The 15098-nt window shown below is 42.2% G+C and overlaps 1 protein-coding gene across 3 annotated transcripts in view; it reads left to right on the top strand.

The window, feature by feature from the left end:
• Window positions 1-343: 343 nt before the first annotated feature.
• SLC26A5 (solute carrier family 26 member 5) overlaps window positions 344-15098 on the top strand; it is a 47145-nt gene continuing 32390 nt past the window's right edge. For 2 of the 3 annotated variants that reach the window (XM_075857312.1, XM_075857314.1), the window contains exons 1-5: window positions 344-476; window positions 6483-6664; window positions 9086-9225; window positions 10154-10264; window positions 14767-14951. In XM_075857312.1, coding sequence (XP_075713427.1) covers window positions 6510-6664; window positions 9086-9225; window positions 10154-10264; window positions 14767-14951 — 591 coding nt within the window. In that variant the 5' untranslated portion in view covers window positions 344-476; window positions 6483-6509. Of the gene's footprint in view, window positions 477-6482; window positions 6665-9085; window positions 9226-9771; window positions 9854-10153; window positions 10265-14766; window positions 14952-15098 lie in introns of those variants that run through there. The other variant, XM_075857313.1, reaches the window with a different exon arrangement.

Genomic DNA, 15098 nt, shown 5'->3' on the forward strand with positions numbered 1-15098 from the left:
GAATTCTAGCCCACGCGCCTTTTATATAAATCACCATTATGAAAATGGGATATATTTTGTATACAGCAAACTCCGAACGACACAGTGTGACTACCACCATTGCCCGGCCACTATGACACAGCCACACACGCACGCCCCCGTACATAACACACTAGAAAAGAGGGCGGGACCTGACTATTGCTCCAAAGCTAACCTTTAACTCTGCAGCAGTGCATTGTGGGATTTGAAGTCCTTTTACCGGCCCAGCACTGTATTTCTTATAGCAGAAGACTGCATTACCCGTCAGCCACCGGGAGGAGTCTGTCAGTTACACAGGCGTACTGGTGCCCTATCATCAGCTTCTCACATTTCAAGGAGCTGATAGTTGTCCAAGTCACAAGTGAGACTGCTGCTACTGCTGTTAAATTGTAACTACTGTCAGACATTAGCGGCTACTGTGCTGACAATTACACGAGGAAACGCTTCCAGTGACTCAGGTAAGTGAACTGCCATGAACCTCATCTGCTCGTTTACTATAATCTCAGCCATTCTTCATCAGGGAAGTGAGATGTGACATTAGTCAATGCCACTCACAGTCATCACCACAGCTGCTATATACTGCTGGACTTCATGTGTGACTGTATCAATAGGTCATGTAGACAGAAATGTCTCAGTGTGGAGGATATGTCTCACACGAGACCACTAATACCAGCCATTAGTGCTGTCCTATATCCGGCACTGTTGTGTTTTCTGAATATGTTGTACAATGGTTGCCATGTCTTTAAGTCTCCGGCTGCATTTATAGCAAGTACCGGTATATGCGCCATTTATAAAACTTGAATTACACTTCTCACCACCGACATGTGCCATTCCCAATATTGGTGATGTTTTTTACCTGACAGGATTATCCACTGCTATTTGATATTTCAAACCTGGTGCCAAGGAATAAGTGGAGTTGTTGCCCATGGCGTCCAATTGAATTCCACCTTTCATTTTTCAGAGGCCTTTTAAAAAATGAAATCAGCAAAATGATTGGTTGCCATGGGCAACCCCTCCACTTTTCCTTGGCACCAGCTTTGATATATCTTATCAATTGTACCAAATATTGACTTGTAAGTCTCCACCCGTAAAGAGCACATGAGTTTTATTCACTCGCAGATAAACGTTAGCACAATCATTTAGTGATGCCTGGTTACGGGACGTTGACCTTCACTATGTTGAAATCACCCATCTTCCTCTTCAGTTTTGAGTCACAGCCTGGGCGTTCTGTCAGCACTGTACATACAAAATGGATAATCTGCCTAAAAGAAACCATTCAGGAACTTTTCATGAGCATTTCATGACCTAAACGGATTATATAATAGCTTATGGGTGACGGACGACACTATTGGGCATCAGTCACAGCCTACGTTTAACGTATACGGTACATTGGGAGCTATTTCCGACGTATGTTAAATGTCCAAAAACATGATGTGAATAAGGCCTAAGGCTATGTTCACACGGAGTATTTTGCAGGAGGAATATCTGCCTCAAAATTCCGTTTGGAACTTTGAGGCAGATTTTCCTCTCCCTGCACGGCGATTTTCGCGCTGTTTTTCGCCCGCGGCCATTGAGCGCCGCGGGCATAAAACACCGTGAAATACGCTTTCTCTGCCTCCCATTGAAGTCAATGGGAGGTCAGAGGCGTAAACGCCCGAAGATAGGGCATGTCGCTTCTTTTTCCCGCGAGGCAGTTTTACTGCTCGCGGGAAAAAGCCGCCGACGCCTCCCATTGAAATCAATGGGAGGCGTTTTCGGGCCGTTTTTGCCGAGTTTTGCGACGCGGTTTCCGCGTCAAAAAACTCGGCAAAATACTCCGTGTGAACATAGCCTAAGGGTCCATTCAGACGTTTACCACAACCGCATCGAAAAACGCACCAAACCGCGTTAAAAACGCCTACGGTTTGCGAATGCGGTTATTCAATGTGGTTTTAATCGCACCTCAACCCTAGGCCCTGTTCACACTGAGTATTTTGACGACCTTTTTGGAGCGGAAACCGCTCCGCAAAAACCGGCCGAAAATGCCTCCCATTGATTTTACAGGGAGGCAGGGCGGTTTTCTCCCGCGAGCGGTAAAACCGCCTCGCGGGAGAAAGAAGGGACATGCCCTATCTTCGCGTGTTTACGCCTCTGATCTCCCATTGACCTCAATGGGAGGCAGAGAAAGCGTATTTCGCTGCTTTTTTTTGCCCGTAGCACTCAATGGGCGCGAGCGAAAAACGCAGCGAAAATCGCGGCAAACGACATGCAGGAAGGACAAAATCTGCCTCAAAATCCCAAACGGAATTTTGAGGCAGAATTTTCCTCCTGCAAAAAACTCTGTGTGAACGAGACCTTACAGTTAACACCATATTTAAAAAGCATCCTCCTGACAAATTGTTGAGAAAAAATAGAGTTCATGGTCTTTTGCAAATCCCTGGCCTTGCTACTTATTTACAAAAGATTTCTACAACTTTTCCGCACGGGACAGTAAGCTAGTGAACAGAGGTGATATCCAACAGGTAGAACCCGGCCTAGGTCAGTAGCTGCACCATATTCCTGATGTCTTGTGTCCCGGGTATAGGAGCGCAGCACCCCCTACACTACAGTGGTAATCTAACAGTAGTAAAAATGCCTCCATATATTTAACGGGTTTCTCCAAAATATGCTCATACTTATTTTACAGGGGGGTGGGCAATATTTGTTTACAAACAGCCCATTTTAGGAATTGGAGTGTGTATATAGATCCCCATATGCAACATTTTCATTCTTGAACAAGAGGTATGTAGACGACATTACCACCCTAAATTATGGAACTGAGCTGGTGAGGTTTCAAATGTCTTCTCGTGGCATATCCCACTATACGTTAACACTTTTTTTCGGTTTGTGTTTTTTACACGTGAACTGTCACAAGTGAAAGCCCTCACATGTCACACTGATCTAGGATGCTGGGTTCACACATTGCGGCAGTGTGCGGCACAGTCAATAAGCGTGACAAAACCACGCCCTGTCTTACCATGGTTTGCCGCGGTTTTAAAATGCGGTTATTGGCCGCACAGTATTAGTGGAGTCAATAATTGCATCGCAAAACTATCAGATTGCAGTAAAATGCGTGCAAATTTTGCATTGCAGCACAAAACTGCATCATGTGAACCCAGCCTAAATAACCTGTTAATCTGTCCACTTTTTCCTAATAAGTCGCACAAGCTTCATCACTTACGCGTCTGAAAAACCATGGCAAAAGGAAGTCGTTCTGGAAATGCCCCTAGAACTGCTCATCACGGCGCTACATGTAGTAATGGCGGTTTACAAGAAAGCCACAAGAAAAGTGTAAGGGCACATGCACACGACTGTAGCAGTGTGCACGGCCGTGATTTTCGGGTCGGCTGGCAGCGGAGTGTAACCCGCGAGCTGCCCGCCAATCGTGGGCCGTGCACATGGCCACGTGCATTATTTTCTATGAGCCTGGACTGTAAAACACGGCCGTAATAGGACATGTCCGTTCTTTTTGCGGTCCAGGCTCTGTGGCAATGCACGGACCGTGGAAAACATGGTCGTGTGCATGGGCCCATTGAAATGAATGGGGCCTCAATTCACCCGTGGATTTTCGGGGGAATTGCAGCGGCAAAAGCACGTTCGTGTGCATGGGGCCTAAGGGTATATTTTAAATTTTCATAATGGCTGCAAAAACACAGTGGTTTTTACAAGCGCCAATACAAAAACTTCGCTAAAACGACTCATGCATATATACCCTAATGGACAGGAGGTGCTAGAGTTTAAAAAATGGAACTTTTTTTTGGCCTTATTTGGGAAGATTTGTTAATATTTATACAGCCTGGCAGAGCCAGCCCATCAACACATTACATGTACGGCAAGGAGTTATCAGAGGTGAGGTGGAGGGCTCATATACTTGTGTGGGGGGGCATAAAACACAGCCATAATACAGCTATGTACATGAGGCCTTACCCTCTCTTTTTTGTTTTGTTTTCACCAATTTCTTCTCATTCTATATCATCTAACTGTAATTGCTCAGGTTATGCTGGGAGTTTATAATCTTGTCATAATGGCTATTTGTGTATGGTAGTATACTACGTCCAGGCCTTCCTTGTGTCCCAGATTTATTGGGGACAGTTGGATTGCCAGTACTTTCCCGTGTGCCCAAACACCACGCGTCTTTTCTGGCAGAAGTGATCACTTCTGGGTCTCTTCAACTGGGCATGCGTCTCTGCGGAGTGAAGCGGACATGTACATTGGAAGTGCCAGTGGAATAAGAGATCAGTAAGATAACATTATATTGAATGGGCAATGTGGTGGAGACTATTATATAGGCACTTAGGAATGTGTACAGTAGCGTGCCTCACATACCCAGCCCTCCTTATCTTCCTGAATGAAACAATATCACATAATGAAGGTCCTGGAGAGAATTGGAGGAACGCGTGTGTGTACTTTAGGTAGTAATAACACTTTAATGATAGGAAACCAGTCATCCTGAGCACTCGTGTAGCGCGTGACTAAACTTCCTGCTCTCCATGTGTGTCAGGATTTCTTACACTCTTTTTGCACATGGGATTTTCCCGCCGGATAGTTCCACCTGTAAGTCTGTACAGTGCATTTATGGTCATCTTGTTCCTGTTCACAGCTTTAAGTTTGTCTCTAAATGTATATAAATGCAAGCGGAAAGATGACATGCAGGGCAATCTGTGCTTCTGGAGCCTTCTGTGAGCATTCGGTATTATCCCTGTGAATGTTATGTAGGCAAGACTCCGTATTTTATGTACGTATCTTTTATTTTATTGGGTCTTGAGCAAGATTACAAGTAGAACTATAGTAATTCACACTATGCAGACTTGACATCCAGAAGTTAGAACAAGTGAAAGTATAGTAAACCATGTCATTTTGTAGTGAGATTGTCCAAGTCCTGGGGTAACAGTATTTTATCAAGAGTTGTGGTCTGTAAGGGTATTTTGAAGATAATCCGCAGCAGAAATTTGCGGCTGGAACTCTTGTTTTCTAGCGCAGATTGGCATGTGGATACTCACATGAATTAGCGCCATTGAAGTTCAATGGAGTTATTCACAGCTCTTCAGCATGGAATCTGTATGATTGATGGACATACTGTGGATTATAAAATCCATGGTGCAGTCATTATTTTGTGCAGGTATTTTCTGGTGCATGTGAATGGAGCATAAAATACCTCCTCCACCTTTTCTTACTGGCAGAATGGTTGCAGATACTGACAGGAATCCTGACCGTATTGATAACACGTGAGCATGGCCTAACCGTGCCTAGATGACATTCTATTTACTGAATGCTACGCCTGTCAGGAGAGACTCCAGTTATGCCACAGAAACGTCCCAGAAGGAGTTGGGTAGCCTGAAAGGGAGTGGACAAGCTGTGTTAGAACATTAAACTCGCGATATGACCACACCGTGTGACTATACCCTAATTGTCACATTTACTGGCCTACTGATTAATACTCGGCATGGAAGAACTGATACTATCCAAGTGGTAACAATGAGTATTTGTTGTAATTCTGTGGTGTTTCTGGCGTAATAATGGTTCGGCTTCCTTTTTGTCTGGTCTCTAGCCTGTCTTATACAGAGGGCATAGCAGAGACTTGGCATGGAACATGAAACTCCGTTATTACACACAGGACGGCTGTAATTGAACTTTCTGTTGTTGCTGCATGCCTTAAAGTGGTTGTACCAAGATTGCATTCATGCCCCATTGCATCACAAAAATAATGAAGATTTGCAAATACAATCAATTGTCTAAGATGAACATGTAAACAGATCTCACCCCCGCTGGTACACCACCCTCTGGGCTTGCTTACTAATCGTTGTCAGGAGCAACATCCTCCTGTAGTTCTTTCTTTAGTGCTGTATATAGCGCGCCTCTTCTCTGCGCAGTGGGACCGTTCATGCGCGTATTTGCCGTTCCCACTGCACAAGACGAGCATGTGCATTTCAGCTGCGCTTGCCCTGTATGGGAAGATCTTTGGGTTGCCATCAGCACCACTTGGGTGCTCATGGGAAATTAAGTTTTCACTACTAAAGGATGCGTCACGTTTTCAAAGCCCATTTCGACATCTTCACTGGTAAGAGTGACCGGACCTGCAAGAGTGCAGAATGTGGACGGGAGGACACAGGAGGTAATGCACAGTTTGTGTAATGATTCTAGGACTTTGAATGAAACCTGGGATCTTAGTACAATGAGAACTAATTTAATTTCTACACAGCTCTTCTTGTGCCTGTATGGCAGATCTACCCCTGAAAAAGGGAAACTGGTGAAAAATTACATTTTTCTATTGTAATTCTTAGTCCATCACACGCTGTAAAGAATAATTTCTGTATAGCTTACTGATGATTGTGGCTGTGCAGCAACCGGCCCTGCCACCGGAGGTGATGACTTCTCCTCCTTTGGATACGTTCGTTGTTTGCATATGTTAGAAACTAAACTTGGTATCTTTCTACAATGACCTTCAGATACCTAACAAGCACGTGAAATGTGCTATGGAACTAGCTTCAGGGGAAGATGAATGTCTGTGCCAGAGACAAAAATATTGCGTGGAGAGGCCAATATACACCCAGGAATATTTGCAAGAACATTTACATTTGAGGAAGAAAGAGCCAACATCACTTCTCCATAAAGTAGCCCAATCTTGCCGGTAAGAACGTCTAAATGTGTTATTGGTGGAAGGCACCATTGAATGTGATCTACTTTTATGTAACCTGATAAAGGGAATCTGTCAGCAGATTTGACCCCCTTTAAATTATTAACACCCACTAAATAGGTGCTGGGGAAACTAGTTCAAACATCCCCATGTTTGCATTAGTGAATGGTATATGGGAGAAAATGATATTTTATTCACTCATGTGTCCTATGCTAATAAATCTTTAAGTGTCTGGAGTTCTTGTCGGCTGCCCTCCTCTCCTCTGTTCATTGATGTCTCCTGGAAAGGACGAGGGATAAGCAGGAGATGTCAATCAAGAGGGGAGGGGTTAACTCAGGAGACATCAGATAAAAGAACGCCCAGAGGACACTTCATTAGCATATGACTTGTGAGTGAATAAAAGATCATTTTCTCCCGTATACTTGGTTTATTATAGCAAACATGGGGATGTTTGAACTAATTTCCCCAGCACCTATTTAGCGGCGTTAAGAGTTGGCGGGTGGCATCAAATCTGCTGACGGATTCCCTTTAAGGACTACGCATCATACATGTACATCACATTGTCATGGGCTTTAAACTTGTGCCGTACATTTATTATGACAAGTAGTCATGCAGCAGAAGGTTGAATACCTGGCTATCCGAGACATATAGTACAAACTATAATGTTTGCATATACTAGTCCTTCTCAATGAATTAGAATATCATCAAAAAGTTCATTTATTTCAGTTATACAATTCAAAAAGTGAAACTCATTATATTATATAGATTCATTACACACAGAGTGATCTACTTCCAGCATTTTTTTTTTCATTTAATGTTGATGATAATGGTAACAGTTAATGAAAACCCAAAATTTAGTCTCTCGGAAAATTAGAATATTATATAAACCCAATTTAAAAAAAGATTTTTAATAACGAAATGTTGTCCTACTGAAAAGTATGTACAGTATATGCACTCAATACTTGGTCGGGGCTCCTTTTGCATGAATTACTGCATCAATGTGGCGTGGCATGGAGGCGATCAGCCTGTGGCACTGCTGAGGTGTTATGGAAGCCCAGGTTGCTTTGATAGCGGACTTCAGCTCGTCTGCATTGTTGGGTCTGGTGTCTCTCGTCTTCCTCTTGACAATATCCCATAGATTCTCTATAGGGTTTAGGTCAGGCGAGTTTGCTGGCCAATCAAGCACAGTGATACTGTGGTTATTACACCAGGTATTGGTACTTTTTGCAGTGTGGGCAGATGGCAATTCCTGCTGGAAAATGAAATCAGCATCTCCATAAAGCTTGTCAGCAGAGGGAAGCATGAAGTGCTCTAAAATTTCCTGGGTTTTCCTGGGTTTTCATTAATGGTTAGACATAATCTTCAGCATTAAAAGAAAAAAAATGCTGGAAATAGATCACTCTGTGTGTAATGCATCTATATAATATATGAGTTTTACTTTTTGAATTTAATTACTGAGATAAACAAACTATTTGATATTCTAATTTATTGAGAAGGACGTGTGTGTGTGTGTGTGTAAAAATGTAAGATTAAAAATGGCCGCGGCGCCAAGTGGTTAAAAGAAATGTTTGTTTTTTCCGTTAATTCCCTGTAGATGTGATGACCTTCACATACATAAGACGATAATCTGCTGTAATTGTGAAAACTGTTTAATCAGCCACTCCTTGAAGGTACACAGGATGTAGCGGTATCGCTGACCAGTTATGACGTCATTATCTAATGGGCATTTCTATGTTTGTCATTATTTGATTTGCAGATGTTTCATTTTATTAGAAGACTATGTATGCTCGCAGTATAATGTAATGTCTCGCAAATGTCTGTGCCTGAAACTTTTTTTTAGTCAGAATCTCAGGAAACTTGACAAATGTCAAATCATGCTTTTCCGTGGGCTTTTATTATACAGCAAAATGTCCTCCGTTTTTATCTAACTGCAATGTAAATGTAAAAAATACCTCCATTTTCGAGGTATACAGAACCTCACATTATGAAACGGATTGGATTCAGTTCCCTAACTATATATTTATTAGTATTTTGATTGCATCAAAGGAATCCTTCAGCGGGATTCTGATCATGTTCTTCTAGGGCTTGTTTACATGTCCACATGTGTAGACTGTGTTACTCCCATGTACACTGTTTTTTATTAAATGGAACTGGATTCCACTATAATTGAATGAAAAGGTCTCTCTTTTCTATGCCCCCATAACAGATACCCTCCTTTATAGTGGCTCACAGTGACTGATACCCACGTAACTGATGGCCATAGTTCCTACTGCTTACGATCCACAATTTTCTCCACTTCTTCCAACGTTATTAGATAAGTCTTCTAAAATCCAGCAAATGTGCAAAACAGTGCAAAGTTTTATCAACTGAGCGTGGCATGTTCTACTGCTTATACGTATTTGTCCTGTTTTACAGATGTACTGCAAAAAAAGCTAAATCTCATCTGTACAGCTTTCTTCCAATTTTGAAATGGCTACCGCGTTATCCAGTAAAAGAATACCTTGTAGGAGACCTAGTATCCGGACTGAGCACAGGAGTCATGCAGTTACCCCAAGGTTAGTATATTCATTCACTGAGGAGTACAACTATGTGTACTGAGAGGTGCATCACAAACTGGTAAAAGCGAAACACTATTATAATCTCCAAATAAATGACGACTCAGCAGAAATGTGCAAATAATAAACCAATTTCAATTGTTCAATAACTACATTCATTGCCCTTGAGGAAGCCAGTTTTCTTGACTATTTTGTCCAGTAAAACGAACGACACCCGCCAAACTCCATTTTAGTCAATGGGGTCCGTCGGGCGCTGTTGGTATATGTTCTGCAAAGGCTTTGCCACTGCCTTAATTTTCGTTGTCCTGCTCCTATGATGCAGTTGTGAACAGAGCCTAACCAGTATAATGACATCAGAGAGCAAAGGCATTTTTATAACTGTTCAATAGAACAGCCTGGCTGGTTCATCTATGATAGATTGGAATTGGTGGAATATGTTAGTAATGAATTACAATAATTGATATGAGAAATGGTTAGTGTCTGGATTAGTGTTTTAGCAGTGTTAATATGGAGGTAAAGATTGTTATTTTGCGAGATGTTTTTCAGGTGAAGGCTACAGAATTTGGCAATAAACTAAATATGCAGAAGAAAGGAAAGATCAGAATCAAATATATCGCCAAGACATCAGGTCTGTCTAGGAAGAATGGTGGTATTTTAAACAGAAATGGAAACGGTCAGGAATGAGAGGGTGGGAACAGAAGGAATGATAGTTTTTGAGGCTTTGGTCCTCTCACGGGGTCTCTCACCTTTTATTACATGGGTTATTTATTTGAAGCTTCCTCTGCTAGTCTCAGCATATTTTCAGTGATCTGATCATTGCCGGGGCAGATTTGATATGAAGTTCTCCAAATGGAACAACCCATTAATGACTATTTAGAGGTGAATATTTCCGCTGTAGTTTACAGAACCTGTTTTCTTTATCTTTCAGGTTTAGCCTATGCCTTGCTGGCAGCAGTACCTCCTGTGTTTGGATTATATTCTTCATTTTATCCAGTGTTCCTGTACACTTTCTTTGGCACATCAAGACATGTATCAATAGGTAATCACGCAGACATGTAATATCTGTAGTAACGTGATACAAATGTATTCCCGAATCTATTAATTGTTGTATTTAACTATTTTTGACTTTGTTCAGTTTGCTGCACACAGACTGGGGGGAATTCATTAAGACCGGCGTCTCTATCTTAAGAGAAAGTAACGTTGGAGTTGATGCGACACATTTATTAGGAGGCAATCTCCTCTTAATAAATGTGTCGCACCTTTTGGCCACCATTCATCAAATAAAAAAATACATAATCCCCTCACTGCTCCTCGTCTTCCCTCCGGGTCCCGTCAGAATTCCAGCGCAGCTCATACAAGGTTCTGACTCCAAGCAGCATCAGGACCTTATATGCGACGCAGCACTTCAATGTCATCAGTGTTGTGTCACATACAACGTACTGACACTGCCCGCTGTCACCACGTTGTATGTGCTGTGTCATGCTGAGGGAGCCTGAGGTGAGCATAATTATTATTTATATTCTGAGGCCACGCAACTTCTCACACAAGTGCTGAGAGTGGCGTGAAAAGGCCAAACGTTTTTGGGCTCTTTCTTTTGCAGCTTTTCTACGGCAGAAAACTGTTAGGCTGGGTTCACACACCCTATTTACGGACGTAATTCGGGCGTTTTAACCTCGAATTACGTCCGAAAATACGGCTCGAATGCGACGGCAAACATCTGCCCATTCATTTGAATGGGCTTTATGATGTACTGTGCCGACTGTCATTTTTTTTTACGCGCCGCTGTCAAAAGACTGCACGTAAAAAAGACGCCCGCATCAAAGAAGTGCCTGTCACTTCTTGGGACGTAATTGGAGCCGTTCTCCATTGGCACCATAGAAAAACAGCTCCAATTACGTCTGTAATGGACGCAGCGAAAAACGCCTGCACATGCCATTACGTCTGAAATTCAGGAGCTGTTTTCTCCTGAAAACAGCTCCGTGATTACAGCCATAATGGATGCTGCTGTGTGAACATACCCTTAAGGAAAGGTCCCCCCAGTGAATCGCCTTTGGTGAGCATGACCTAAATGACATGTGCTTTTCAGAGCCACTGCAGACAAACATCAGAACAGAATGAGCAATGTAAGGCTTTGTTCACATCTGCGTCAGGGCTCCGTTCCGTCGGAGCTTTCCGTCGGAACAGAGGCCTGGTTGACACAAATGGAAACCATAGGTTTCCGTTTCCATCACCATTGATTTCAATGGTGACGGATCCGATGCCAATGGTTTCCGTATGTCTCCGTTGTGCAAGGGTTCTGTCGTTTTGACGGAATGAATAGCGCAGTCTACTATGGTATTGATTCCGTCAAAATGACAGAACCCTTGCACAACTGAGACATACGGACACCGTTGGCATCGGATCCTTCACCATTGAACTCAATGGTGTTGGAAACGGAAACCTATGGTTTTCGTTTGTCAGTCAGGGCTCCGTCGTAACGGAGCCCTGACGTAGATGTGAACGAAGCCTAACCAGTACAACAGATTGCAAACATGTCGTTTTTCTAAGGTGAAATGATTCTAAATTGTTTGATAACATACAGACGTATGGACTAGTAAAATAATAGGGACATTGTGATATGTGCCATTATCCTCGTGAGGTGAATGATTACCTAGCAGCTGCAGGGCAGGAAATCATTGATCGCAGAGGCTGCACACTGGGCTGTAAAATATGGCATATCTCCACTGATAACATTATAGTCTGTTCCTCATTTCTTATCTTATGGTTTGTTCACTTAACAAATGAGCAACAACTGTTTATTTTAATGTCCTTCAGTTTTATGAAAGAGCATTTCCCTCTAAATAAAATACACATTGTCCTCCTGTGTCACAGCTATTCTATTCTGCTGTTTCTGATTTATATGGTTTCCTACAGAAGTCCCAGATGATGGGTGACAACCAGTAGTGGCAGCCATTGCAGTAAATGCCTGTCACCTAGCTTTCTACAGACTCTGAATGGCAATTACATTTGTCCCCTGCTCCTTTTCTCCTACCACCTATGTCAGTCCTCAGTGTAGTCCTGGAATTCTGTTTATGAACCTGGAACAGTACTTTGGTTCTCATGCAGATAGAGGTGTTTGAAATTGTGTTGCAGTACAAGAAGTTGTTGAATAGATAAAAATTTAATGGTAAGGGTATCATGAACACCGCCTATTTTCAAACGTTTTTCGGGCCGTAAACGCCCGAAAAACAGCAGAAAAATCGGAAGCAGAATGCCTCCAAACAACGGAAAAACGGCGTTCTGTTCCGATGGGCCGTTTTTTTTTACGCAGCAGTTTTGAAAAATGTCCGCGTAAAAAAATGGTAGCGAAAAAGAAGTGCAGGTCACTTCTTGGGTCGTTTTTGGAGCTGTTTTTCATAGACTATTGAAAACCGCTCCAAAAGCGGGCTTAAAAAACGCAGCGAAAATCGCGAGTGGCTTAAAAAATTTCTGAAAAAAAGGAGCACTTAATGCTTCCCTCTGCTGACAAGCTTTATGGAGATGCGGATTTCATTTTCCAGCAGGACTTGGCACCTGCCCACACTGCCATTAGTACCAATACCTGGTTTAATAACCTTAGTATCACTGTGCTTGATTGGCCAGCAAACTCGCCTGACCTAAACCCCATAGAGAATCTATGGGATATTGTCAAGAGGAAGATGAGACACCAGACCCAACAATGCAGACGAGCTATCAAAGCAACCTGGGCTTCCATAACACCTCAGCAGTGCCACAGGCTGATCGCCTCCATGCCACGCCGCATTGATGCAGTAACTCATGCAAAAGGAGCCGCAACCAAGTATTGAGTGCATATTCTGTACATACTTTTCAGTAAGCCAACATTTCGGTATTAACTCCTTAACGCCGAAGGACGGATATATCCGTCCTCAGCAGCTGCTAGTTCGCGCAGGAGGACGGATATATCCGTCCTGTGATGGCGCGGGTACTGTCACTGTACCCACGCGATTAGCGGCAGGAGCACGGCTGTTATACACAGCCTGGCTCCTGCTGCAACTGCCGGAATCGAAGCGCGCTCCGATTCCGGCAGTTTAACCCATTAAATGCCGCTGTCAATAGTGACAGCGGCATTTAATGTGTTTGACAGAGGGAGGGAGCTCCCTCTGTCACCCCATCGGCGCCCCCGCAAACAAATCGCGGGTCGCCGTCGGGTTTCCATGACAGCCGGGGGTCTAACAAAGACCCCCAGGTCTGCCTTCAGCATCTGCCTGTTAGGCGATGCCGGAGGCATGACCTAACAGATTGCCTGTCAGTTTTACACTGACAGGCAATAATGCTTCGGTATACTAAGTATACCAAAGCATTATATATGCGATCAACAGATCCCATAGTGAAGTGTCCTGATGGGACTTTAAAAAAAAAAATGACAATCCGTTAAATAAAGTTTGTGAAAAAAAATAAATAACTACAGTCAAAGTCAAATAAAACTACTTTTTTGGCCCAAAAAGTGGTTTTATTTAGTAAAACTGTCAAAACAAATAACACATACACATATATGGTATCCCCGCGATCGTAACAACTTGACCAATAAAATGAACACATTAATTAAACCGCCGGATGAACGGCGTCCAAAGAAAACGCAAAAAAACGGCAAAATTCTCTCTTTTCTCCCATTCCCCCCATAAAAAATAAAATAAAAGTTAATCTATAAGTCCTATGTACCCCAAAATAGTACTAATGAAAACTACACATTGTCCCGCAAAAATCAAGCCCACATACGGCCACATCGACGGAAAAATAAAAACGTTACGGCTCTTGGAATGCGGCGATGCAAAAACAAGTAATTTTTTTCTAAAAGGCTTTTTATTGTGCAAACGTAGAAAAAACATAAAACCTCTACATATTTGGTATCCCCGTAATCGTGCCGACCCATAGAATAAAGTGAACATGTTATTTACGCTGCATAGTAAACGGTGTAAATTTATAACGTGAAAATCAGTGCTGGAATAGCTGCTTATTTTCAATTCTCTCCTAAAATAAAGTTAATAAAAGTTAATCAATATATTGTAAGCATCTAAAAATGGTACAATTACAAAATGCAACTCGTCCCGCAAAAAACAAGCCCTTATACGGCAATGTCGACGGAATAAAAAAAAAAGTTACGACTCTTGGAATGCGACCGTGAAAAAACAAAAAATAATCCTTGGTCATTAACGTGCAAAATGGCCCGGTCATTAAGGGGTTAAAAATCATTTTTGAAATTGAGCTTATATAATCAAATTTTCTGAGACAGAAAAAAATGCTGGAAATAGATCACTCTGTGTGTAATGAATCTATATAATATGAGTTTCACGTTTTGAATTGAATTACTGAAATAAACTTTTCGATGATACGCAAATTCATTGAGGTGTGTGTGCGTGCGCTATCTTTCTCTTCCCCAGGGTTGCTGTGTACGTATGGGCTTTTGTTGTTTTTAACTTTTTGCTGAAAGTTTTATTTTCATTGTATTTCCTTTTTCACTTGAAAAATCTTTATTTTCATAAACATTTCTGTGCTGCTTTACAGGAACATTCGCTGTTATCAGCCTGATGATTGGTGGAGTTGCTATTCGAATAGCCCCAGATGAAATGTTTGATATAGTGGGAGCCAATGTTACAAACAGCACCGAGCACTTAGAGAAGATTGAAGCAAGAGATGCAATGCGAGTGAGAGTAGCTGTGGCAATCACTTTGCTTTCTGGTCTTATTCAGGTACGCTTTTACTGCTTGGGAGCTGTACTACTCACAATATACATGTATTTTTTTTTCATTTTTTTTTTAGATGCTTTACCTGTGACAGGAATTTTTCTTTAATTGAATTTCTGCATTAAATATAATTGTTTTTTTTAATTAAATAGG

The sequence above is a fragment of the Rhinoderma darwinii genome, chromosome 3 (assembly GCF_050947455.1).
Source record: "Rhinoderma darwinii isolate aRhiDar2 chromosome 3, aRhiDar2.hap1, whole genome shotgun sequence".
NCBI lineage: Eukaryota > Metazoa > Chordata > Amphibia > Anura > Rhinodermatidae > Rhinoderma > Rhinoderma darwinii.